Consider the following 25,697-nt stretch of genomic DNA (forward strand, 5'->3'; position numbering starts at 1 on the left):
GCTGCGGAGCTGCCTGAGGGGGGAAAACCGCACCCCTCAGGGGGATTGGGGAAAATTGGGGGTTTTTGAAGGCCAGGGTGGTTGTTGCGAGGGTGCGCCCCTCTCTGATACAGCACCGCGGCTGCCTCCATGTTGTTGACCAGGGCAGTCGCTGTGAGGGCAAAGCAGAAATCTGTCGGGTGGTCCAAGCAGTCCATAATTCCATATTGCTCCATAATTCCATACTGCTCCATGGCTTGCCTTCAGCTGAAGCAGAGCGTTCATCCACAAGGGTGTCCCCCCAGCCCTTGACAAGCACAAGCTGAGGTGCCTGGAAGCAGAAGTTAAATCTGGGCAAGATTCACTTCACGTGCAAATGCTCTACATGCACCTTGGTTTTCTGGAGGCTCCTCTTTCCCCCAGAGGCTCCAAGGTGCAGACCCAGGCTGTTCCCACAGAGCCAGCCATCTCCAAGGAGCTCCCGTGTGGGCTCCAGTCAGTTTTTGGGTCTCCCTCTGAAAATTGAGAAATCGGTGTCTCATCCCCACTCCCTAAAAACCAGGTTCAACCCAGAATGAAGCACAACACACGTTCATTTACAGCAGGGCTGAGCCCAAATTGCCCTTTGCAGGCCTGGCCTCGGTCTGGGATGCAGCCACAAGCTTTCTGCTGCCTCCAAACCTGCCCTTTTCACCGCTGACTTAGTGCCCCTTGGACCTGCCGGCGGCTCTCAGGCGCTGCCTTTTAGTTTAATTGGTAATGGCAGGGAGTGATCCGAGAGACAAAGGAGCCTAATGAACAATCCTGGGATCTTCACAGGACGTGCACTTTTAAGCATGAATATTTTAAAATATTTTGATAGGAAGGAATATTGTATAATTTACTGAATTTTTAATAGAATTTTGCTTTTATTCTCATATAGGCTCATCATTTCTGTAGTTACTGCAGCCTAGCTAATTAACACAGGGTTGGGAGACTGATTAAAGGAAGGGTTTGGGTATCTGTATTGTTCTGGTTTAATTGCTGCTCAAGCGATGATTCAGTGTTGTGTTTGGCAGCTGAGCAGCAGTTGTCTGGCACTGTGAAATTCCCCGCTTATGTCCACGAGGCTCATCTGTTGCTGATTGGCAAAGGCATGCAGATTTATATACTTTTACAATGTTAATTGTAAGGGAAAATGAGAAAACTAGCAATTTAGGCGTGGAAGAGCACTGTAATGATACCTCTAAAATGCTTCTAGAGGCTAGAAAATGTTTCCAGAAAGAGAGCTTGAAATTCATAGGTTTATCCAGGCCAGTTGCTGCTTCTGTTTCTAGAATGTGTGTATCTTGTATGTCATGAGCTGCATCTTATGACACCCACTTTAAAAAGTGAATAAAGAGAGGGTAATGTGCTGAAAGACAGCCAATTATTTCATAAATGTAAACTACACTAAAAAGTGATGTACGGCATTATATATTTATGGACACAATTTTGTTCTACTGTCACATAACAAAATGAATAATACATTAGTCCAAGAACTTGTCATTAAGTGAACTTCTTTGTTGCCTTGCCATTAAAATAAAGTCCTCGGTCTGTGTATATGCATGACATTAACCCTTTTCTGGGAGTACAGTGTAGTGTGAGTGAAGGTACTATGAGATTGTAAATTTGAAGTTGATTTTATAATTTTTAAGGTGAAAGGATTCTAATAAGATTCATCTAAGATTTGAAGACATTCAGAATGGTTCTACAACTCTGTTAATGAGATGTGATAAATTGAATCCATACTGAATATTATTTAGACAAGAAAATGCTGTTCTTTTTGACAGTCTCTGTTTTCTGAACATTTTTGTAGTAACCAATTGGAAAGAGAGAGATCCTTTGCAAGAATTAATGAGAAGGTGGAATCAGGGAAGACTTATTTAACCATTAGAAAACTTCCAAGTAAGACTAAAAATTCTGCTTGATCACATTTAACTCTAGAATATCGAGCTATTTTGTATTTTAAGTCAAATTAAGTATTTTTTTTTTCCAAGAAGACAGAGGAACATCTATTTACGGTCTGATGAGGAAGACTAAAGGGGTAATCAGTCTTTGCGATTAGGAGAAAATTACCTTTATGTTTAAATGTGGTTGGACTGGATATGGGAATTTCAGGCCCCAGCTTAAATTCTTGTCTTGCCCCATGAGCCCAGCTGAGGGGCAGGGGTGGAGAAAACCCATATACAGTTTGATGGTGTAGCTGTCATAATGTTGAGCCTCCCAGGTATTCTGCAGAATCCTCCATATAGATGTATATGATGAGTTTGCACCTTTCAAAAGTAAGATTAAACTTAGCTGAAATACCATTTATCTCAGGATGTGTTAATCTGATTTTTTTTTTCCTATTTTCTTCTTTTTCCCCATAACATAGTTGACAGAAAAATTGGATCAGTTTACTACCGAGTTGGACGTGAAAGGTGAACACTGAATTTTCAATTACTTCATTTTAATGCAATGTGTACACCTCACTATTTGATAAATTCAGACCTTCTGGGGAAAAACTGAGAATCACATTTTGGACACAAAGGATCAGATGTTGACTTACATTGCAGAGACTATTGGTTTAATTTTCTAGTTTGAGGGGAAAAAATCGTTTCTCTGCAATATTTTGAAGTTTCAGGGAGTTGTTTTCATACTGGAACCCCTGTTGTTAGCTGTGTGCCACATCTGTGGGTAGGAGGTTCTTAGGCGAGTGGGGATGCTTAAAGAAAAGGACAACATGTATAGCAGTATAGAGGGAAAAAAAAAATAAACAACAAACAAACAAACAAAAAATGAGGAATTTTTTGAGGTCATGAAAGCTTTGTGAAGCAAATTTTGCTTAGGTCCTACCCTAAGGTTAAATTAACTTGACATGGAAAAGCACTGAGCAAAACATGAGGAATTGCCAAATGAGACAGATAATGGTGGAGAAGCTGACAGTGGTTACGTATATGAGGGAGGTGCTGCCAAGCTACAGCACAGTGATGAGTCAATAGCATGACGCTGTGGAGAAAAGCAGCTGTAGCTCTGAAGTGTGCTCATTGGGAGATGGCTGCAAAACACGGGAGGCTGTAATCCTACTGTAATTACACTTGAAAAGGCCTGGGGCAGGCTGTGGTGTTCTGTTTTCAGTGCATCTCTTCCAGAAAAGAGAGAGACCAGAGATACAACAAGGGTGGGTGGAAACTGACAAGAGGATGTGAAAGAGGTGGGAAACCGAATGAGATGTTTGCTCCACAAGAGGCATTTGAGAGAGCAATGAATCATTGAGAAAGTGAGGCCCTGTAACAAAACAGTGATCTGTTATTGACTGTTCCTAATGAAATTGGGAGAAGTGCTTGGCTACTGGGTAAATTCTTAATTGGGAAGTGTTGAAACATTTACCTCTGGGAAGCAGTAACAGCAGAAAAACATCAGGTGTGTCTATACCTGACAGCTCTTGCCTCAGCACAAGGATGTAGGTTAGATCACATCTTGAAGCTTTTCCAATCCTACATTTCTATGGTTCCATGCTCACTTTATACAGACATTTTTCTGCAAATGTAGCAAACAAAATTAGGTCTAGGAAAGCAGTTTTCCTAGGCATACATACTAGTGCTGATATTAATTCATTTAAATAATTTCTCCCGTGAGGTGTTGTCTATTTATTTATTTTTTTTCTGTTGCCTGGTTTCCTTAAGCCATGAAATAAGTGCCACTGCTCAGCTCTGCCATTGTTGACTTTAGAGTTCCTGGTGGAAGTACTGTTCCTTATGTTTGTATCTTTCAAAGCATTGTGCTCATCTGTGAGCTATAGAATTAATGATGGTAAGCTTTTGAAGTATTATATCCTGAACAGATGTTTCAGTAGTTTTTAAATACTGACTCTTACTTTGGCATCTATCCATAGCCAAGAGGAGAACCTGTTCACAGGAAAGGCATGAGCTCATTGTACCACTGTGTGCTGCGTTTCTTTCTCAAAAGGTAGCAGAAATGCTTGTATTAATTTTAAATGCGGAGCTATGGAACGGATTATCTGGTATCATTAGTAGCTTCAGAGGATAGGTGTTTAATATTAATAATCACTGTTAGCCTATAGTTTAATTAGGATGAGAAGTGTCTGGATGCTGTGCAGCACCAGTCTTGGTTCTAGATGCTGTTCCTGTCTGCAGCAGGCACGTCCTGGCTGCTGAGCTTTTGTCTCCAGGCAGCTGAGAACAGCATGTCCTCGCTGCTGCTTATCGATACTGCTTCTCCTCCCTGGTTCTGGGACTCTTTAAAAGGTTTCTGGCTCTTAACCAGAAATGAAGAGCGTGAGTGCCTATTGAAACAGTCCCTTGCAGTCAGGCAGTTTTTTCTTCTGTGTGGGAGTAGCTGCCTTTGCTCTCCTGAGGTAAGTTTTCTTGACTTCTGCTCTCAGGGACAGAATACAAGGGTTACTTGGGCTGTCAGCAGCAGTTTAATTCATTTGCCTGACTACCCTTAAAAAGACTTTGCTTAAGCCAAGTGCAGATTTCTGCCCATTCAGGGTTGAAAGGGTAGGAAAGGAGGAAAAACATACAGAAATTTAGAAGTGAAAAATACAACGGAACTGTTGAAGTGCTCCTCAACTTGCAGAGCTTGTAACTGCGGAGGCGCAAATCCACACTCAATATTCTGCTTGGTACAGTATATAAACACTGCAGTGGAGTTATGCAGCTCAATTACCACAGTTCATAAACTATGCAGCTCAATTAAGAAGGCCCTTTATGTGGGAAACAATGTGAATGGAAATATATGCCTGAAGTAAAAAAATGCAGTTCAGTTGGAAAATGATTCAGGTAGGTAATGAAAATATGCTATCTGATATGCAAGATGTGAATGTGAGAGGGTGTGTGTGTGTGTGCATGTGAGTGTGTAAAAATAGGTTGGGTGTGTCTACAGTTTGTCCATCACAGCAAGGAAGGATGCTGAGCAGCTGAAGAACCGTCAGACGGGCCTGAAGTGACATTTGTTTGTTGCCTGTGAGTGTTTTGGAACTTTCTCCAAAACAGCACTGGCTATCAAGAAATAAGTATTCAAACTTTTCTGTTTCTGATATAGTTTATCAATGAGATGGCACTTCGATGCACAGCAGATGTTGTCTTTTGTGATGCAGATGAGCCTTTTGGAGCAGTGCAGCTGATAATGAGCTCTGTGTATTGTTACAAGATAGGGCTGCCAGGCAATAGCCACCTACCAACCCTACTAACGAACAGCTACAGTGCTGAGGCAGAGTCTGGTTCCTCTGAGACAACGGGTCAAATCCTATGGTTTTTAGTCTTCATTCAGGGAAAACCTATTTTAATTTCAACAGCAGCTTTGACTTTGGAACACGGGGTTTGGCCTTTAGAAATAAACAGCTATTCTAAAAGTGTCAAACCAGATTGCTTTGTCAGTAATTGGAGTATAAGCAATCCTTACTGTACAAATAATAAGTAGAATAGTTTAAAAAAATAATGTTAATATCGAATTTGATAGAAATATTAGGTTGATAACTAACAGTTTGTTTGGCAGGAGAGTTTACTATCCTAAATAATCCAGTGTATGAAATTATGCAAGTACATGAATTATTGGACTGCTGCCAGTCAAGTGCATGGCCCAGAAATACTTTTTGTAAACTAGTCCATATAGGAACCAAAGATTACTTCATAAATGCCTGTGTCATTATTCACTTCTTTATCTGGGGCAGCAAATAGGCATAAGGAAACTTGTGGAAATACCTACTGGGAGAACAAAAGTTGAAAACAGAACTTCTAAGAGTTGCTCAATTGACTTCAGTGAGCTTTGGAGAGGTTCCTCAGAGGCATGGACACACCAGGATATGTTATCTGAAAGGAAACAAAATCAAATTATATGTATCTCATTATGGTAGAGGAAGCACTGAATCTGTTTCTATAGTTCTTGGACAAAATTGCTAATATCTGTGTAAAAGATGCAGCTGTGAACTAGTAAGTAAATTCTTTGCCACATAATTAACAAAGGAAATGTTTCCGTGTTCCTTAAGGTATTTGTGTCCTTGCCGATTCCATCAGAATCAGAGGAATTTTGCCAGGTTTTAAAAATCTGAGTGGATTAACCAAACAGTCATCAGTGTCTTGCCTAGCAAGATTTTGAGGCATCAGTGCACATACTTAAAGGACAGCAGTAGGCACTGCGCCATCTGGGCTAAATCTGCCTAATGCTACCAGGGGTGGCTGACCACCAGGCCCTACAACACAGAGCTAAACTTTGTTATCTGAGCTTGCCGATCATCTGAACGCAGACTTCAGACTAATAATCGCCTGATTTTGAATTTAATGTAAACTCTTTGGAGGCATGATCCATAACTTCTGTACTATCCTCACTGGTTTCTGTGGCAGATTTTGGGCATACAACAGATTTCTGGCATCTAGATGGATGCAGGGACATAAACCTGATTTTTTTTTTTCCTATTAGCTTTTTACATTAGTAGGTTGTGGGTGTTTGTGGATTTTTATGAACACTAAATTAAAGAGACTTCAGCTTGACTGTGAAATTAATAGAGCTATCAAAAAGCCCACTGTCATTCTACAACAATTGTTAATTATTTACAAGCAAACTTCTGCAAGAACAGTATTGTAGCTGTCAGCATTGTTGTTATTAAAATTAAACTGCTTTGTCTGAGTAGAAGATAACACGACTCATTTAGGCTAAACGCAATGAATACAGAATATTCTGTTTCTCTTCACCAATTAGTCAGAGAGAACAATAGCATCTTTCTTTCCTAACAAGACGTTTATTTAAACAAGCCTAACAAAATACATTATTTTCAGGACTTTAAGAGGGGCACAAATTCATTGCAGCTATTATGAAGGTTAAAACCAAGTTTTTTCTAGGGTGGGAAACCTCTTCATAAAGCCAATTCTCCTCTTTCCGATAGTGAAATACACATGTAAGTCTTTTTGCCTTATTGCAATACATTGTTTGTTGTGGGCATTATATGCTTCAGAGACACGAGTTGCACAAGTGCTATTTATTGTCTTTAATTTCATTTGTCTTTCCAAGCATATCCTGGTCCAGTGGTATTTGGTGTTCTTTGTGTAGCTGATTACATTTTTTATAAACAGTAAGAGGGAAGCTGAAGAACATTCAAGAGGACTGCAGCGGGTGGCTTGACTCAGGCTTCCCATGACATTCTTTAATGTCCAATCCTGCATTAACTAACATTTCATTGTCTTAGTGACATCAGTGGTGTATAACAATGAATCCATCAATGAAAAAACAAACTAATTAAGGTATGAATATGTCAGGGTTGTAAAGGGTGATGCTAGCATGGCAAAGCCCTGCAGCGAGTGTACAGCTTGGAAACAGATTGGAAGGGACTGAAGCCGTAGCCAGGAAAGTGCCATGTTGCTGTGTCTTTCTTCAAGGTAATGCCATCAGTCTTCTTTTCTAAGCTCGTTTGGGTCTCTTGCGCCTGATCTTTGCTTTGCCTTATACTCCTTAGTCAGCTGTCTCTGTTGGTTTTCTCCCTGACTATACAGATGATTCTGGGAGCAGAGAACATTGACTCCAGGGTAAGATATATTCTGTGCAGGACCCCTTGCTGCTGTCCACCTCATGGCATTAAGGGAATGGGTTGTCTGAGAAGGCAGTCAACGTTCATCTTCTCCTTTTTCATGTAGCTATCAGAAGAGCTTTTCCACATAAATCTTCTCAGGATTGTGATTAGCTCTGACTGGAGTTGTGTTTGAGTAAGCACAAAACCAGCTTGTGGTTCTACTTTTCCTTCTGTATAAAAAATTGAAAAGATTGTCAGACACCGAGGGGAAATGTTACTTCTGTTGCAGTGAGTAAAGGAATCAACCTGTTAATTCCCACTGTGCAGTAACCTAAATCAGATGCAGAAGTAAAATCCAAGATCCTCTTTATGCTCTCCTAAGACAGTAGTTAGGCCATGCTGCTTTTTAAAATGCTTTCTAACATCTCATGTTTAGAAAACAATTTTTAGAGTGAAGGTTTGTGTTCTTCTAACAACCTGTGAGTCTTGCTTAGCCTCACAGAGGAAGGAGGGAAGCAAACCGTGTGTTTCAATGCATACTAAGTTAAAAGGAAGATAGAGTGAACACAATCATAAAAAAAAAAAAAAAAAAAAAAAAAAAAAAAAAAAGTCTCTTAGCTTCATTAAAGTATGTGTTCACCCACCGTTAATTCTGTATTTGGTTGTAGAGGCCATGCTGCAATGATCTGGAGCTACAAAGCTATTCTGAGTGCTTACTGTTAAAATCAAGGACTCGTAACTTAATTGTATACTCTGTGGAGCAGATTTTTTTAAACCAGAACTTATGAATCCTTACTGTGTTGCAAAAAGGCAAAGGACTTAACAAAAATGGTACAAACGTGCCTCCTCATTATCTTTGGGCAAACAGTTTTTCTTTTCTTCTGGATAAGTAGCTGGCTGAGAGTGCTCGACATTACCCCTTGCTGTTCTGCGAGGTGGCCAAAGCCATATCCAAATAACCATTATTAGAAAAATGCCAGTGCTGGGACACTCACAGTGTGGGTTTGCTCCTATGCTCAGCAAGGAGAGGAAAATATAGCCCAGTATAAATTCTGTCAAGCTCCCCGTGGGCCTGTGTGTAGGGTAGGGTTTAGTTACGGTTAATGCTTTGGAAATGTGGAATTTACTTATCAAAGGAAAGCTAAAGGGAGAAGTATACAGACATGCTTAATGTGGAAGGCAAGCACGTTCAGCTGGCATGAGAAATCTGCCAGGCAGATTTAGAAATGATTTCTCCACTGCAGCTGCCAAGCTTTGGAGGTGTTGAGGTAGGTCCTGAGCACAGGTTTCAGCCGGGCGGCGGCACTTTGTGAGGGCTGCCCGAAATTCTGTGGGTTGGCGAGACAGGACAGGTGCCACCTGAAAGGATGCACGTCCTGCCTGGCATCCTGCTCCTTCCCCAATTTTCCTTGGGCTGGTGTTCCTCCAAAGACACAGAGCCCAGCCTTCTCGCCGACTTCTGACAAGAGGCCCCATATGATATTATATTAACTGCTGCAATTTCCTCGTTGCTCTTAAGCAAGTTATTAATTAACTGAATGTAACCACTGGCTGTTGATAAAATCCTTTTAACTAATTCAAATTCCGTATCGAGCTCGGAGCATTTCCACTCAAGCTGCTGCCGACTTTAAGCTTTTGGGAAGAATTAGTTCTGAGCTGTTTTTGAGTTCTGGAGTTGGGGAAAATGGAGAGAAGATATTTGTTTGCTTGATTCCACATGACAACTCCAGGGTAACTGAATAGACTGTACGGTTGGTTTGACAAGGCTGTGCACTGAGCCAGCAGCCTCGCATACCAGAGACAGGGGGATGGAAGGGGAACTGACAGTTGTAATGGATTTTATCAGAATTTCTCTAAAGACCAACAATTTGCCTTCAATTATTAATGTTTTTCAGAGGTTTCTCTCCTGAGAGGTATGAATAACTAACTTAAATAAATATGCATTCATGTAACACTTTCAATAATGAATAAATTACTGCATGGAAAGAAGTTGAGTAGCACATCCAAATATTAAATAATGGAAGAGGTTTTTGAGAGCGTATAAAATGTTGTCTTTAATACTGGTTAAGTGACTGTTTTTTTTTCTGTGAACGCAGGAACTGTGGCTGTTACATGTATAAATGCATTACAATAATGTTTGTTAAAAACCTGCTGTAAATTAGCTCGTAGCTGACTAGAGAGAAAAAGCAGTGCTTGTGCATCGGGGTGTGTTACAGCACGGGCGTTAATCCCGCGGTGTTCTTGATTCATCTTGGGGCTCAAATGCATTTTGCTTTTTTCCCCGCTCTCTGAAGGCACTCTGCACCCCGTGCTGTGGGATTATTGCCTTACGTTAGGGGAACTTGGAAAATACGGACTAGAGAAGGTGTTTGTACTAAAATATGTACTGAAGAGGCTGGAGTGGATTGCCACATACCTGGGAGGAACCGTAGGATATTCAGGGATTGTTTGGTGCCTGCCAGTTCAGGAGACATTGAGGGATGGGGACTTGATTTATTATTACTTTTTAATCGCTCTAGTCCCATTTTTACTTCCAGAGTGAAATTCTTGAAGACTTTATCCCGTTGTCATCTCCTGATGGTCTGTTCTGTTTAGTCTCTCGTGCTCTTTAGACAGAAATGCACGTTTTTACACTGAGTAAAACTTTCTAACAAGTCCTTTTCCTGTAATGTCTCTATAGCGTTGAAAACCCGTCATGTATATGGATTCTCACTAAGAAATACTTGAAAATGGTGAACTTCTGACAGCATCACCATGACAATAAGTGCATTGGTATTTGTTACATGAAGCAATTTAGGATACGTAAGCAATGTTATTCTAGCATAATGTTTTAATGAAGCTACTTACAAATTGACTTCTTGCACATCTGTCTTACTAATTTTTAAAAATGTTTTTGCTGTGTTACTTATGGCATTAGCGTGTTCTGAAACAACAGCCACATGTAAGCCTCTGACTTTATTATTTCTATACTGAAAATTGTAGAAAACTCTCTTAATAGTACATAGGTTATCAAGAAGATATGTTAAATGATTTTTTTTTCTGGTCAAGTTACAAACCTTTCGCAAGAGGCACACCTAACAGCTTTACAGGTAAATTCTTTCCACTCTCTGTCGGCTTTGTTCTGCATGGATTTTTGCAGCCCAAATTGCGACAGATCTGTGAGATCTGGCTCACTTAAAGCATCATCTGAGCTGTAAAACCTACCAATTAAGCCAGTTAATCACAGGGGAGAATATTTACATGGTGGTTTGCACATCAAGGAAGAGTTTTGACCTTAAGTTGGGAAAAGACCTCCCTAAAAGCCCTGCAACCTGTTAGAAGAGATGGATCTTAAGAGGCAGTACATTTCCTCTGATTGTTTTACAGTTGCTTCCAGTAAGAATACAATTTATTTTTGTATGAGGACTGGGCATTAGTCAGTTTGCAGCTCCCAGGACTGCAGCAAGGTGTTTCGTTAGCCCCCCCAAAAAATAATAAATCCTAATTAGTAGACTTAATGTTTCATTGTTTGATCATCTGGTCCAGCTCAGCATCCATGGGATCTCTAGACGACATGAAGTGTGGAAACCTGTCATGACAGAAAAAAAACAGAGGCTTGTAGCAAACAATGGTTGTTTTGTGGGAAGAGTTTAAATATATGCAGCTGATCCCATGGGAACTGCTGTAGTCTATTCACCCTGTGTGAAAATGATGCTCTTTCAAAATAATCTTTAATCCTTTTCTTTCACTGAAAAATGTGAGAACTTTATTTAAAAGTTTCGAAAGAGCGCTCTATTTTAGTAAGTAAATGTGTTTCAAATACAAAAATAAATCAAATTATTATTGTAACACGGAGGGGGGCGGTTGTCCGAAATATCTTGCAATATTCTCTCCATAAATTACGTATGTGAATGTTCTTGGGAAAGTTTCAGGCCCAAAATAATCAGGAAATGTATCCGTGCTTTCTTTTTTTTCCTGCATGGATGCATGTGGGGAAGGAAGTATCCAACAGTCTTGGAGACATTAGGAACTGTTGTGACCGAGACATCCTTTTTCTAATTCCGCAGAACAGATTTTTCCTGTGAGGTGGGGGTGAAGGATTTCAAGAGAAGGGAATCCTGCTGTATACACAGAGTGAAAGTTTACTTTGAAGGTGATTGTAATCTTCCTCCTATTCATAGAAAAGTAAAATAAAACTAAATGTGCAGTTGTTGGAAATATTTGTCCCCACCCCCAGAGAGAATGGGAATCCAAACCTCTCTTTGTTCAATCCATGTGTGTGTGAATAACATCAAACTCCCACAGGGTTTTGTAGAGCTGCTGTCCTATTTGTTTTCCTGTGGTTTTTTGTTTTTAATAGGACCATGTCCTAAATATTAAACCCAGTTCAGTGAAATACACAGTCTTACTCCTGGTGGTATCATGCAGCATGTTTTATAGTCTGCACACCCAGTGCTGAAAAGGCAGAGTTACTAACACAGTTCTGCTTTTGCTTTCCTATAGCGTCTTTCATCCAAGGCATCCAAAGCACTTCATACAATCCAGTGTATTAAGCATGGCAACATGTCTGTGAGGTAAGGAAATTTATGTATTTATTTATTCCTTTTTCTTGATAGAATAGTCAAAGCATTGGGCTGGGATTGCATGGGATTGCCATGGTACAGCAAGACCTCTGGCCTCCCAGTCCTTTAACACAACTCTCTTCACTTAAGGAGAATTCTCTCTTGTGTAATTTGCTTGACAACTACATCTAAAATAATTTTTGCACTGGGTGTTCAGTTTATACTGAAAAGGAAATTTGCCTTTTCTTTATCAAAGAGTTCTGGCTTTTAGGGTTGCTTGATCCATCAGTGAAGAAGAAACATCAGCTGGCAAGGCTCTAGTTTGAAGCTGTGCTGCGGTGTTTGAGGAGAACCATGCTCAGTGCCTGTGGCAAAATGGGTGGAAGAGAATGGGGTTTGGGAAGTGCTGAATGGATTAAGAATTTGGAGCCCTCGCTGTGCACTACCTTAGGAGTAGAGCCTGTCCTTGGTGTGGCTCCAGCAAGGTTCATCCTCCCAACCTGTTGTCCTTCAATGTGCTCAACAGCAACCAGTCAGAGGCTTTGAGAGATTATCCCTCATGGCTGTGGGTTATGGATTTTACTGCAGAGATGAGTTAGCTCAGGACTTGGTAATGTTTAACTTTGTTCTGAAATGCAGTATGATGTAAATTCCCTTCTAATTTGCTTGAGCAGTGCAGTAAGAGGTTAGGTGCCTCTTGCTTTCTAGTGAGGAAACTGGAAGATGCTGTAAGGTTCACTTAACGTTAACTGCAGGTAGCCTGTGTTTCCAAAAATTTCTTAAGTATAGTGAGGGGTTTTCCATATTTCTGTTGTTTAGTGTACAGCTAGATTAACAACATGGCACAGTTCTTCAGAGATTGCCCTTTTGTCTTCAGTGGGATAGCACCATCTGCTAAAACTGAGCAACCATACTTTCATCTCAAGTCCTTCGCGAGTTATGGAAATGACTCTAACTTCTTGCAGCCTTTGCCCCACTAAAAATTCAACATATCTTATTCCTTTCCCTTCCTCTCTGATTCCAAAAATACTTTTTTTTTTTTTTTTTTTTTTTTTTTTGTCCTTCTAATGTCTTTCTGCAGAATCTGAGTTCCTGATAAAACTATGACTTCTTTTTTAGCTGAGTTCAATTGGCTCTTGGATGCCTTTAGGTCCGACCGCCCTTTTACGTGAATTTTTTATTGTTAATCTTCTTTCATTGGGGGAATTATTTTGCAAACAGACCAATTCAATTGCTTCAAGCTCTGAAACCTGTCAGGCTAGCTTTTGTTCTGATTGCTTCTGATAAGGAGCTTTGGTAAGAATGTTGTGCCTCCAGCAAGTTAAGAGACTCACCTTGGAGGGGAGCAGCTTCAAGGTCCCAGGGAACACGTGGCTCTTTAAGTTTGTCATGAAAAAGGAATCTAGGTGTAGCAAAAAAACAGAATAAAAAATTTGAATTAAATGTGGGAGAGCACCATGAACCTGTGGAAAGGGGCTGTGGTATCAGCTGTCTCTTTTTATGCATAATGATGACCTGGTGTTTGTTACAAGAGCTGGAGTCGCTGCTTTCTTCCCATGTTTTGACCACGTGAAGGTGTAGATCCCAGCTGTTTGCCTCCATGGACACAGCACTGACAGGGAGGGAGGAATTTTGGCAAGTCCTTTTACCTATTTTCCATTAACTGTGTACGTGAGGTACAAATGTAAATCTGATCTCAGATGCTGATCAGACAGGGATGTCTGTCCTGTTGAACAAGAAGATTCTGACGATGTGGAATTGAGCTGGTGAGGCATCTCAGGAACCACACTCGGAAGCAATTTAATTGTCCAACCAGGTTCTATTTTTTAAGAATAAATGACATTTATTATGTTTTATCTTTTCTTCAGTGGCAGCTACCTACAAGCAGTAAACTGAAATATTGTAGTGAGTAAGGAGATGCTCAAAGAACAATTTTCTCCTTGTAAGACCTACGCAAGAAGAGTCTTTTGGGCACTTGTACATAATTTAAGTATTAAGATGACAATACACTTCCATTTCAAAGAGCTTATGGTTAAGTAAATGTTTCCAATATTGTCTTTATTGTCTATAAACCACGTACAAATGGAATTGTTCCATCAGAGAGAACAGGACCTTTCTGAGAAACTCTTCTGCAGAAGCACATTGAGTAGAAAGAATCTCATTTGCAAAAGGCCAAGAAAAGGTAGCTGTGTTTCAGGGCATCCGATCAAAGGCAGGACTCAAATGGATCTCCATACCTGAAGCATTTTTCTGAATTCTCTATCCAGATTTTGTTGTGCCACTTCTAAAAGTAATGTTAAAAGCCAAAAAACTTCAGACCCTCTTTTGTATTCATGCAAAGTGTTACCGAATGATAGCATTTATTCCTTTGGACAGAAAAATCTCCTCTATTGCAAGAACAAGAACAAGTGAACAAAACAGTGTGAGCTTACTGAGTTTTTCTTTTTACCCTTCTTCCCAGGAAAGGATAGCTTTCCACTAACACAGAGAGTTCTGTTTTCTCTATTAAAAACAACCGCAGTCAAGTGGAATAGGCTTTGTATTTTGTCCTAGAAACAGAGCGTTTCATTCAAAGATAAGGCCTCTCTGCGTTTAGGTTCATTTAGTCACCTGACGGAGAGATTGGTAACTTTTAGGCTGCTTTAGTCTGCATTCCTGAAATGCTTTACTCCTGGCACTGCAATTAACAGCTTCGGGTTCACTGCTTACCACCAGATTCCCCAGCTTTCCACTCGTGCCCTTGGATGTTGCCTGTGGGAGCTGGAGAGCAGAGCAAACAGGCTTTGTTTTGAAGAGCACAAACTTTACACCTGTAAACATCAGTGGGGATGTCACTGGGAAACCGTGAACAGGTAAAAAAAAAAAAAAATCAGTTTGTCTATGGCTTTTTGAAGTTTTATTTGTAAATTTGAGAATTGCTGAATTGCTGTGGAGGAGTATGATGGGCCTGGTCTCCTCTGTTGGAGACAGAGCACCCTCACCTTACTTGGTGACTGCTGGTTTAGGTCTTCGAGCTTGTCAGGAGAATTGAGCCCCTTGGGCCTTGGGGTTTAGAATTGCATTAGCTTTTTTTCTGCTTTTGTCTTGCTGCAAATAAAAAAAAAAAAAAAAAAAAAAAAAAAAAAAAAAAAAACCACTGTGTAATGATATTGATAGATTTTTTTAATTATCTATTAAATTAACTATTTAAATCATTTTAAATAGTTAAATAGTTTAAATTATAAAACAGGCTTATGGGAGATCAAAGTCAGGGTTTTGTCTGTTCTGTTAAAATAGAGATTGTTTCAATGAACTATTTCTGGAAAGTTCTCAGTGTTTTGCATTGGTTTTGCCCTTACTTGATGTTTTGCATTTTTTTCTGAAAAATAGGATAAAATAGAGCACAGGAATTAAGGATACTCTATATATTTCAGTTAATAATTACATGATGAACTATGTTCATCAGCTCAGGAGAGGAGTTTGCCCGTGAATGCACCACGTGGGCAATCTGGAAGCACGCTTGGTAGATCTCGTGCTATCCTCCAAATCAGTGAATATTTTTTATGATATGAATAAGTGAAGACAGAGGGAATTTTTTCCCCTGTGACGTAATGTTTGTGCTCTCAGGTTTCAGGCTGGGTAGGTGCATAGCCAGGGCTGCTTGCAGCCCGTGGTGCCAGCTGCTGTGCTCCTGCTGCAGCAGCTGAGCTCTCGGCACGGCGTTGGGGCACGTGTGGCTGTGCACGCCTTCAGCTAACCCAAACCTGCATGAAAGTGAGGTGGTGCTTGATTCCCACACTTGTCGTGCTCATCCAGCTCCTTCGTCGCGCTGTCCAGGTTATGAATTGCCTACTTGTCATAAGATTCCCTTTTCTCCTGTATTTTACTTCTGCTAAGTGTCAAATCTCAGACATTTTTACCCCTCTACGTAATATAGAGAAATTTTGCTCATTGGAAACACAGACCATGCTATTTCTGCAATGTGCATAGAAGCTCTATGAAGCTCGAATCCAGCTCTAGCACTGCTTTTCCAGTGCATAACACTTGAAACCAACTCAAATCCATGCATTAAATGAGGACCGTATCTAGCAGGTGTCTAATGTCATACCTTTAAGTTGACCACCTTTGACTCATAGTCGTGTCCCTTGCGCTCTGCAAAGCCAACCCCATGAGTGGCAAAGTTGAAACTTTCTTGTTCAACTTCAACATGAAGTTCATGGTAGGTCCTTGAGGACATCCCTAGATCAGGGATTCTGCATACTGCTTACATGCATCATTTAAAAATCTTTGCTAAACTGGGTAATAGTGAATGTATTTGCTAATTTTTCTTTTTTTTTTTTTTTTCTTTCCTTTTAGGTTGTGGCCAAAGAAGTCTTGAAATGTGCCACAGATTTATTCTTCATAGTACAGTGATGGCCAGTCCGCAGGGTTGTTCCTGTTCTGTCCTCATCTAACTCCTTCATGCATATGCCTGGCTGAGTGGCAGCAAACACAGCCATGCATCATCTCTTTGGGCTGGTTTTGGCACAGAAGGACCTTTCACGTGCGGGGGATCTCTTCTCCTTAGATGATGCTGAAATTGAAGGAAGTCTCTCAGAAGCTCTTGAACAGATAAGAATAATTAGTTCATCTCCTGTAAGTGAAACACTGTCCTCTAATAATTTTTCATGTGATTCAATATATCATAGAAGCAAAGCATTAAAAGTGGTGACATACACAATTCAAGGTTTTAAACTCAAGAATGCCATACAAAATGTAAGATGAGTGTCCAGCTTTTGCTCCTGCATTTATTCATGGACAGCTCCAGGCTTGGGGCTTGTTGCAGTGAGCTGGTTACACAAACACTGCTGGCTCCTTTGAGGTGAAGTGTGTGTGGCTACAAAATGCTTGGTGAGCTTCTGAAAGCAGGCAGGATGATGCTGCCAGCACCAGAGTCCAGCCCCATGTCTCCTCAGACTACCTTTGTCACCTCTTTGTCCCTGTGTTTTGCCTTTAACTAGTCTGGTTACAGAGCAAGTTGTGCACAGTTTAATGATCAGCTCATCTATTCCTTAATTATATTTCACAGCAGACTTGAGCCAGAGCCTCAGAACCCCTCAAATGCACTTCTGGCTGGAGTGTGCGCCAGAAGGGAAGGGCAAGCTCTTAGGAGCGCTAGGATACTCAAGTAGCAACACAAATACCTGTTCCAACAGCTGTGCTTTTCTGGTGTGTTACATCATTGTGATTTTTAAAATCAGTTTTGGCAATGTGCAAACCTTACAAGACCTGACTCCATGATTCTCCCCAGCAGCCTTTTATGTTATCACACAGCGCTGCTGCTTCATTGCCATGTGGCTTGTGTGTCAGTAATTACAGGGGATTACAGGGCTTTGCAATAAAGCCTGTTTAATTAATTTTTATTTGTGTTATGTTAATGCTAATTGAAACTAACCGTGCCTACACCAGGGACCTAACATGATGGGAAATATTTGGGACCCTGCATTTGGCTGTATGTAGGTAACAATTTCAGTGTGAGTTTTGGGATGCTTATGGGAGAAGAGGCCCACACCAGTGTTTATAAGGCATGCAGCTGCAGTCTGTGGTCAAGAAGGCCATGCTTTGAGACAGTCTGCTAAAAATCGTGTGATAACATAACCTGTATCTTAACAGTAATGAGAATTAAGACTAGGAACAGCAAGTGTATCATCTATGATATGGCTGATTTGTTTTTACTCATGCTAAACACTAATTCTGGAGGTGGAAGTGAGCAAACAATAGGCAGCTACAAAAATCTCAAGCCTTCTGGTTAGTTTTATGGGGTCTGATAAAGGATGTGCGTTCACTGGCTGATGTCTTTATTTGATCCAGGACTACCAAACCAACGACAACGACCAGGCTGTGGTGGAAATCTGCATCACTCGCATCACCACTGCCATCAGGGAGACCGAGTCCATCGAGAAGCACGGGAAAGCCCTCGTGGCTCTCTGGGAGTCGTGCCTGGAGCACAACCTGAAGCCTTCCGGAAAAGATGAGGACACGCCACACGCCAAAATAGCATCTGATATCATGAGCTGTATCTTGCAGGTAAGAATGAGCTGGAAAAAGCAAGGGAGTGTCATGCATTCCTCAGCTATCCAGCTTTATCTCTGAAAAAGCAGTTGTGCCTCATGTTTTCTAAGGGTGCATGAGAGTAGTTGCGTTTGTTTAAAACCAAGAATATGACCCCAAATGTTAATGTACATTATCGCATATATGTGGTAATATTCTGATGAATCAAACGTTTTGGCAGATTACTTATCTTTAGAAATATTGTGACTATTTAGTGCCAGATTTTGTTATCTTAATGCTTGTCAATTCCAAGTATTTCATTTAATGTAAGAAAGTGGGAGACACAGGGCTACCATTTTCTGTGGTTACAGAAAGTTTCATTGGAAAGCACTTAAATTGGGAAAGAAGTTATTCTTTGGAACTGTTCTGGAAGGCAGAAAAATACTGAAGACATTTTAATAACGTGGCATTTAGGTCACTGGATATCCTGTCAGCAAGGAGACTCTCCCTCTAAATTTGGATTGCAAAAGCTGAGTCCAGATGCAATGCAGAAAACTGCCTTCTGACCTAAAACCTGATTGCTGATTGCTACTGCTCTAAGCAGAGGACTAGAAAGAGGTTATGCCCTGGTCAAGAGTGTTGAAATAATTTCTTAGAATATTTTACTAAATGCTGGAGGCAGCAACAATAATATGGAAAAAGTATTTATGTCCCAAAAATGTTTGCTCGAAGAACAGCTGAAAATAGGTCCTGTCTGAACCCTGTAAATGCAAGACTAAGAATAAGACCTCAAAGTATACAGCAGCCTTTTAGGGTAGGAGTAGGCTGTTCCAAGGCTTTCTAAGAAGGTAATCTTAGGGTGAAAAGCCATTTAAAGATGGGGAGGAGGAAAAAAATCCTCGTAAGACCCAAGCTGATTTAATATGGGATTTATATATATATATATTACTATATTATAATATTAAAATATATTAAATATAATATTAATGTATAAATATATATATCCAGAGTCTCTTCTGTGGGTACAATGTATGGGTCAGACACAGCAGTTTTTTCTCTAAATGCCATGAGTGTGTTTTTGTGTGGACTGCTTAGGGGTGGTGTTTGCAGCATGGCTGCTGTCTCATAATTCCTTTCTGTACCTCTTAAAATCAGATGTGGGTTTTCTAGTGCTTTCACTGTAAGAATTGCAGCGGTATTGGCACATGTACATCACTGTCCCATGAAAGCTGCTGCTTAGCCCCTTGTAGGATTGCTCAATAAACTTCCTGAGATTCCTCATCTAGTTTTGCTGAAGGTATTTAAAATCCAAAAGAAACAAGAAGTTTCAGGGGAAAAAAAAAGTGGAATTAAAAATGAATTTTCGTCAATTAAACTTTAGTTTACAATGATTTGTGGTCAGTTGTTTACTCTTAGTCCGTCACTGATGACACACAAAGAAGTATTACAACAAAACATTAAAAAAAAAGGATGAAACTTCCTTGCCTGAAGCCAGCTTCTTGCCGATATTGGTTTGGGAAGAGAAGGAGTTTATTCTAGCCAGACATGAGGTCAAGTCTGTGGATGAGATTTAGCAGGATTCCTTCTGTGCTGTGCTGGGAGCTGCGATTCGTAAGCTGCAGGAGCAGGGCCTGGTAAAGCATCCTCTGAAGGTCAGTGGTGTGCTGGGGGGGTCACGTCATGTCTGCCCTGCTCTGTGAACGGCTGGCTTTGCCAAGGGCCGTGCCCCCGATATGCAGGGGGTGCTGCTCACTTCCCTTTCTGTCTCGAGTCCCTGGGGGTGAGGCAGGAACTGGCTTTGGATGCTGGCTGCAGCACCACTTCAACTTCCCAGACCAAAGGCTGTAGACTGTAAAATCATATCGTACTTTACAGGAATGCCACAGTGCTCCATGGCTCATCCAAGCCCTCAGTCTGCGCTGTTGGCAACTGCGTGCCGAAGTCAAAAGAGCTCTTATCCAAATGTTTTCGGGATTGCACTGTGTTACAGATTGCTTTGAGAGAGGAGTTCACTGAAATGGGAATTATAAAAACTTGTAAAAGCAGCTCTGAAACAGAGCTGCTTTGAGCAAGTTTCTTCGCATAAAAGAAGAACGAAAGGCATAAACTGGGTTTTTATGCAATATGCGAGGGTTAGTTGAAATAGTAATGAATATCTGACAGCTGGGTTGAATCTCACAGCATGTTTCTGTTGATATTAGCAGCAGGGAGGTCCCCTAGGTTTGCAAACAGCACTATATCATACTATTGAAATCTGGTTTTCATTGTCACCTACACATAAGTGTGCTGTCATGCCCTGATATTATTTATAAAGGCGCAAATGGAACCTTTCTCCTTCCATCTGAATTAAAACCTTTTCTTAACTATTTCACCTTTATCATAGGTCAAAAAAAAAAATAAAAATCCTATTCTTTGGAATTTTCTTAGATCTTTTTAATACTAGTCAGAGGGCCAAGTCTTATCTTCCCCTTCTTTCTCCATGGAGCCCTAGAGTATAAAATGGAGGCAGAATTTGGCTCCCACTCAGTAGTGCCTCTCCTCCAAACGTAAGGAGGCATTATGTTGATTTAAATGTGCTGCTGCCTGAAGGTCTATTCACTTTAAGGGTTTTTGTGAAAATGCAGTATTTGGTCATGTGGCAGTTGCCCCAGTGAGCTGTGGCAGTGCCTAGGCGTTGCTGCAGCCCTCAGGGGCTGGTGCAAAGGGACCATCCCAGAGCTGCAGCAGCACTCACTGCTTGGCAGGTCTCTGTTGCAGGCATGAGTCCTCACAGCCGGTTAACTTGGCTTTTTTGCATTGGTTGAGCAGCAAACTGCAGCCTTAATTAGGGTCAGCCCTGCTCTCCGTGAGGCTAATGGCCAAGGCAGTTACTACTCACAGAGGCAGAGCTGGCCTAGCAGGCAACGTAACTGGGTATATGGAACAATAGATTTGTGGTTTTTTCTTGTGTTTAAATTTATTTTTTTCAGTGCTGCTCCAGAATGAGCATGTGTTAAGTCTGGCCTGCCGTCCCTTGCACTACTTTGTTGCTTTCAGGAACATCTGGGTCCCAGTGGTTGCCTGTGATTTCAGATGCTAATTAAATCTAATCATATTGCAGGACTATTTTCAAAAACAACGACGTACTCTGGTTTCAAAGAGATATTCAAAACTGAGTGAAGATGAGAGAAAAGCACTGATTAAGGAGGTTTCAGAGAGAATGTAGATCCTCAATTGCACATAAACAAATATGTCCTGCTTGTTTCAAGAGCAGTGAGGTAACTTAACTCGGGAACATAACAGGTAATAGAGGTTTATAATCTGTGCACGCAATTTTGCACACACAAATAGTTGCAGAAAATCCTTACCCGAATCTCAAAACCTAAGTATGTGTGCAGGTAACCCTAAGATCACTGAAGCTCGATGCCATTTTGAGGACAGAAGTCAGCTGTCTTTAGTCCCAAGTGTAGGAAAAAAATCATTTGACCCTGGTGCTCAGAGGAATTGACTGGAATTTAAGAAAGGAAATCTTAATTATCAGAGGAAAATTGTTGGTTACCCTGTGAACAAGCCTTCCAGAACACGTCCTCATGTGTACTCTTTTCCTCGTTTGACAGGTGTGCCTTTGATTTCAGAGTTAATTACATCTACCCCCTGTCCTTCAAAAAGGGCTTCTTTGTTTTCACTTACTTGGAGCTGCAATTTGAAAAGAGCTCTCAATATTCCGTGAATTGTGCTGTAAGGTTTTGAGTTACAGCTTTGGGCTGTCTTCACACATGGCTGCCATATTCATGCCTTGCTGTAAATTCTGAGGAACACAACTAAACAAACAAGGAACTCGGACAGAAACATCATAGTTATACCAAATACAAGGGAGACCCTGTGCTGCAGAACTGCGTGGTTCTAGGGTCTTCTTCCTCATGTTTGTGCAGTGCTCTGATGCCGTTTCTGGACATGAAAGCAGCTCAGGCCTTTGAGCTTTCCCCAGATGGCTTCTGGGGAGGGTGGGTGTTGCAGGGCAGGGGCAGCAGGGCACTGGAGGATGCAGGGCAGGGGAAGGAAGCAAACCTCTCAGCAGCAGCAGCAGCAAAATGCTGCCTGGACGCTGTGCCCGCAGGTAGGGCTGCCCTGCTGGGGTGAAAGGCAGCGATGGATCTGCTAGGGTGGTGAGCAATATTTACTGGTCAACAGCAGGAGTGATGCTCTGAAGTATTTCCTGTGCTTTGGGGTGAAAATTACCTATTCTGTCTGGATAATGGATGCGGCTTCTGCTGTGTTCTCTGATGGCACAAAACAGAATGTATAGTTAGAAATGTTACAGCAGTTAACGTTTAAGTAGTGCACTCAGTATTGTGTTTTCTCCTCCTCTTGCAAAATACAAAAATGGATGTATTGTCATCATCTCCTGCTGCAGCAGTTTTAAGTTTCCTTATGTGCTCTTTCTTTGAAGTCTGTTTCCAGTGGTGTTACCAAAACATAACCTTTTTTGACCTGTTTTTTTCTTCCTCCAATTCTGATCAGCAGGAGACTTCATTTTAATAATTTTTTTCAGCTGCTTATTTTTCAGTGTTTCTTCATGTTGTTCCAGAACTACAATCGACCTCCAGTAATGGCCTTAGCTGTCCCAGTGGCGGTGAAATTTCTCCAGAGGGGCAATAAGGAGCTGTGCAGAAACATGTCGAGTTACCTATCCTTGGCTGCAATAGCCAAAGCGGACCTGCTGGCTCATCACACAGATGCCATTGTCAAAAGCGTCCTTCAAGGTATGAACACACTGAGATTCTGGGTTTAGTCCTGCAGTGTGCCCATAATTATTAATTAGTCTGTAGTAGGTGTATATACAAACATACAAATAAACGTTTTATGCACAAAAACACTTACGAGACATGTATGTATAAAACATGCACGCAAGCATTCATAAGCATTTGATGAAATATATCAGATGCAATCTAAAATAACAGAGTGCATCAAGGAACACCTTCTAAGACTATGTGAATTTAATGAACCTTGTTGACTGCGGAAGATTCATTGCAGATTGGATGACCCACAGGGCAGGAAATATATCTGTAGTTGTTATTGCACTGTACTAATGGACTTCAAATAATAAGCTGTGCTAGGAGACACTAGTTACTGGGCTCTTATCCTTTCTATTAGTGTCATTGGCAATACTCCAAAATATAAATGAGGATGAAATGAATCCCGTTCTGTGGCAAAGTAGTCAGATGTAAGATATAAAAACTTTATGGTGATGCTTTAGTCTTACCCACATCAGTAGTTTTAGACAGTTTTGTTGCTAAACTCCGTAAATTTTACTTTTGTGGTTTAAAAAGAAACCAAAAATATTCATACCTCTGCAAAAGTAAGTAAAGGTAGTAAAGTTCACAGTGTTCGTTGCAATATAGTGCTGCTGCAGCAGTAAAGTCACTGTTTTCTCAAGCACAGGTAATAGCAATGAGTACAAATAGCTGTCTAATTATGCTGTATGTTGCCGGGGAAGCAGGGCAGTATGAACAGCAAGATGAAGTGACACAAGTTTTGGGGCGCAGCCATAAGTTTAGGAAAAGAGCGACAAATGCCCACAACTGAAGGATTTGACTGTGCCTGCTGGTTTTCATGCATTTATATTATTCCACCAGCAGATGTTGCTGTGGACATCAGAGATGGAAATTGCAGATTGGAGGAGAGTACTCTGCACAGGCACAGTGCTCTGCTCTGCATACCGGCTTCACGGCACCGTACACAGTTTGTGGTTCAGGCATGAAAAGGTTGGTGTGCAGCAGGCTAAGAACCACGAGAAGAAGCTGTTTGAGAAGGGAAGCAAGAGGGTGTTAAAGATGGCTTTACGAAGCAGTGCAGAGACAAAGGGCCTTGTTCTGGTGCTGCGCAGACTGGGTGCAGCCTAGTGGCACCAGCGAGACTGATAGCAGGCTTTGGCCTGCTGCCTGCGAGTGTTTGAGAGCTGACTGGGTTTTTGGCTACTTGGGGCAACTGCTTGGCTGCACAATCAGTTTCTTATCGTCCTAGTTAAGAGAGCTCTTTAGAGTGAGCGTGTAACTACTCTGTTCTGTTCAGTGTGAACTCAGCCTCTAAGCACGTGTGTGTCTGTGCTGTGCGCGTGATGCTGACAGGCCGTGTGCTGGCACCTTCCATCAGGATAAGGGACCAGGCAGCCTTATTCCTGCTTCCAGGGGATGGCAGCAGAACCAGCGTATGGTTATCTGAGGGTCCCACTGCTGCTCTGTCTTCTGGGGGAGCTGGGGCAGCGTGCACGTGCTGCTGTGCTGGGCAGAGGCTGGCTACAGAGCAGGGCTGAGCTCAACGCTGCACACCAGGTTATGGGACTCATCTCTGCTCCTTCGAGTTTGTTCTCAGTGCAGGAGCAGGATCGCAGAGGCTCTTCTGTATTTGGAGACCAAACTCCCCCCAGATACTTCTTACTCTGTGTCTTTGAAACAGGCCAAGTAACTGTTAACAAAGAAAAATGTAGTTCAGCGCCGAAGGGAAGAGAAGCATGGTGGTGGAGGTGCCTCGTACTGGGCAGGAGGGGACTGGCCGTGGGAAAGCTCTGCTTGTTCGTGGAGGTTAGAAAGGGAAAGAAAAGCGGTTGGAAAGAGGAGGGTGTTCGAGCCGAGCCGATGAGAACGCGAGGACTGGCTTTGCGTTTGGTAATCTGCCAGACCAGTGCGGAGGTAGGAAAAGGATACTTGCAAGACAAAGCATTTCAGGTATGAGGAACAGTAAAGAAAAGCAGCCAGGAATGACTTTCGGTAATCTTTTTGAGGATTTCGCTTGTTCTGCTATATTTCACGGACATTTGTTTTCATTTAATGGATGGCAGTGTATGGAAAGAGGATTTGGGAGTATTTTTGCGCTTGCACAATGTTGGGAAGTAGAGTGCTTTTCCTAACTCTGAAGATGTGTTTTCTGGCTGACATCAGATGAACAGAGGTAACCTTTCATTGTTCTGTACTTCAGGTTATTTGCAGTTATTATTTAGTAAGGGCTTTTTACATTTTTATTGTAAGTGGTAGGAGAAATTCCAGCCTTCTGAGAAGTTAGTTTTGCCTTAAATACACAGCGTTGCCAAAATGTTGAAGCAGATTGTGTAACTTCGGCTGCAAAGCACAACCTTGAATGTCAAACCCTTGAATGGTGTAGTCAAGTGGAAATTACCTTGTCATAGCTTTTTTCTTACTATTCTGTGTTGCAGAAGGAAGGATTTGGTAGCTGCATTGTGTTTGGGAATGAACATAGCAGCAACTTTTCAGAGCATGTCCGTAAGACATCTGTAGAGTGAGAAAGAAATGTGACTAGAGCAGAAAGGTGTGCTGTTTCCCGTGGAAGTGAGAATTGCTTTGAATAAGACATTTGCCAAGATAACTTGTTCAGAGGCTTCAGCAAACAGTGAGGAATCCCCTCAGGTTGATGTGCATTTATCAGTGTCAGCGTCCCTCCTGTACGAGCAGCCCTGGCCACGACGGAGAGCTGCTGGAGCAGCAGATCCCTCCACGGGCCAGTGTCCACGGGGGGCTTGTTACCATGACAGACCAGTAAAGCTGTCTTTGCCAAGTGCTTGAAGGTCATTCCTCTGAGGGGAAGGTCTCTCCATTTGTGTGAGACGTTAATATTTGTGTTTCTCTCTATTAGCAACTAAAACAGAGTGG

General features: G+C 41.5%; 1 protein-coding gene across 3 annotated transcripts in view; it reads left to right on the plus strand.

The window, feature by feature from the left end:
- Nucleotides 1–16,521: 16,521 nt before the first annotated feature.
- VEPH1 (ventricular zone expressed PH domain containing 1) overlaps nucleotides 16,522–25,697 on the plus strand; it is a gene marked incomplete at its 5' end in the record, with an annotated part of 67,198 nt that continues 58,022 nt past the window's right edge. For all 3 annotated transcript variants that reach the window (XM_084291791.1, XM_084291792.1, XM_084291793.1), the window contains 3 exons: nucleotides 16,522–16,659; nucleotides 17,875–18,090; nucleotides 22,622–22,796. In XM_084291791.1, coding sequence (XP_084147917.1) covers nucleotides 16,522–16,659; nucleotides 17,875–18,090; nucleotides 22,622–22,796 — 529 coding nt within the window. The remainder of the gene's footprint in view (nucleotides 16,660–17,874; nucleotides 18,091–22,621; nucleotides 22,797–25,697) is intronic.

Source organism: Netta rufina (assembly GCF_964035555.1).
Source record: "Netta rufina genome assembly, chromosome: 9".
NCBI lineage: Eukaryota > Metazoa > Chordata > Aves > Anseriformes > Anatidae > Netta > Netta rufina.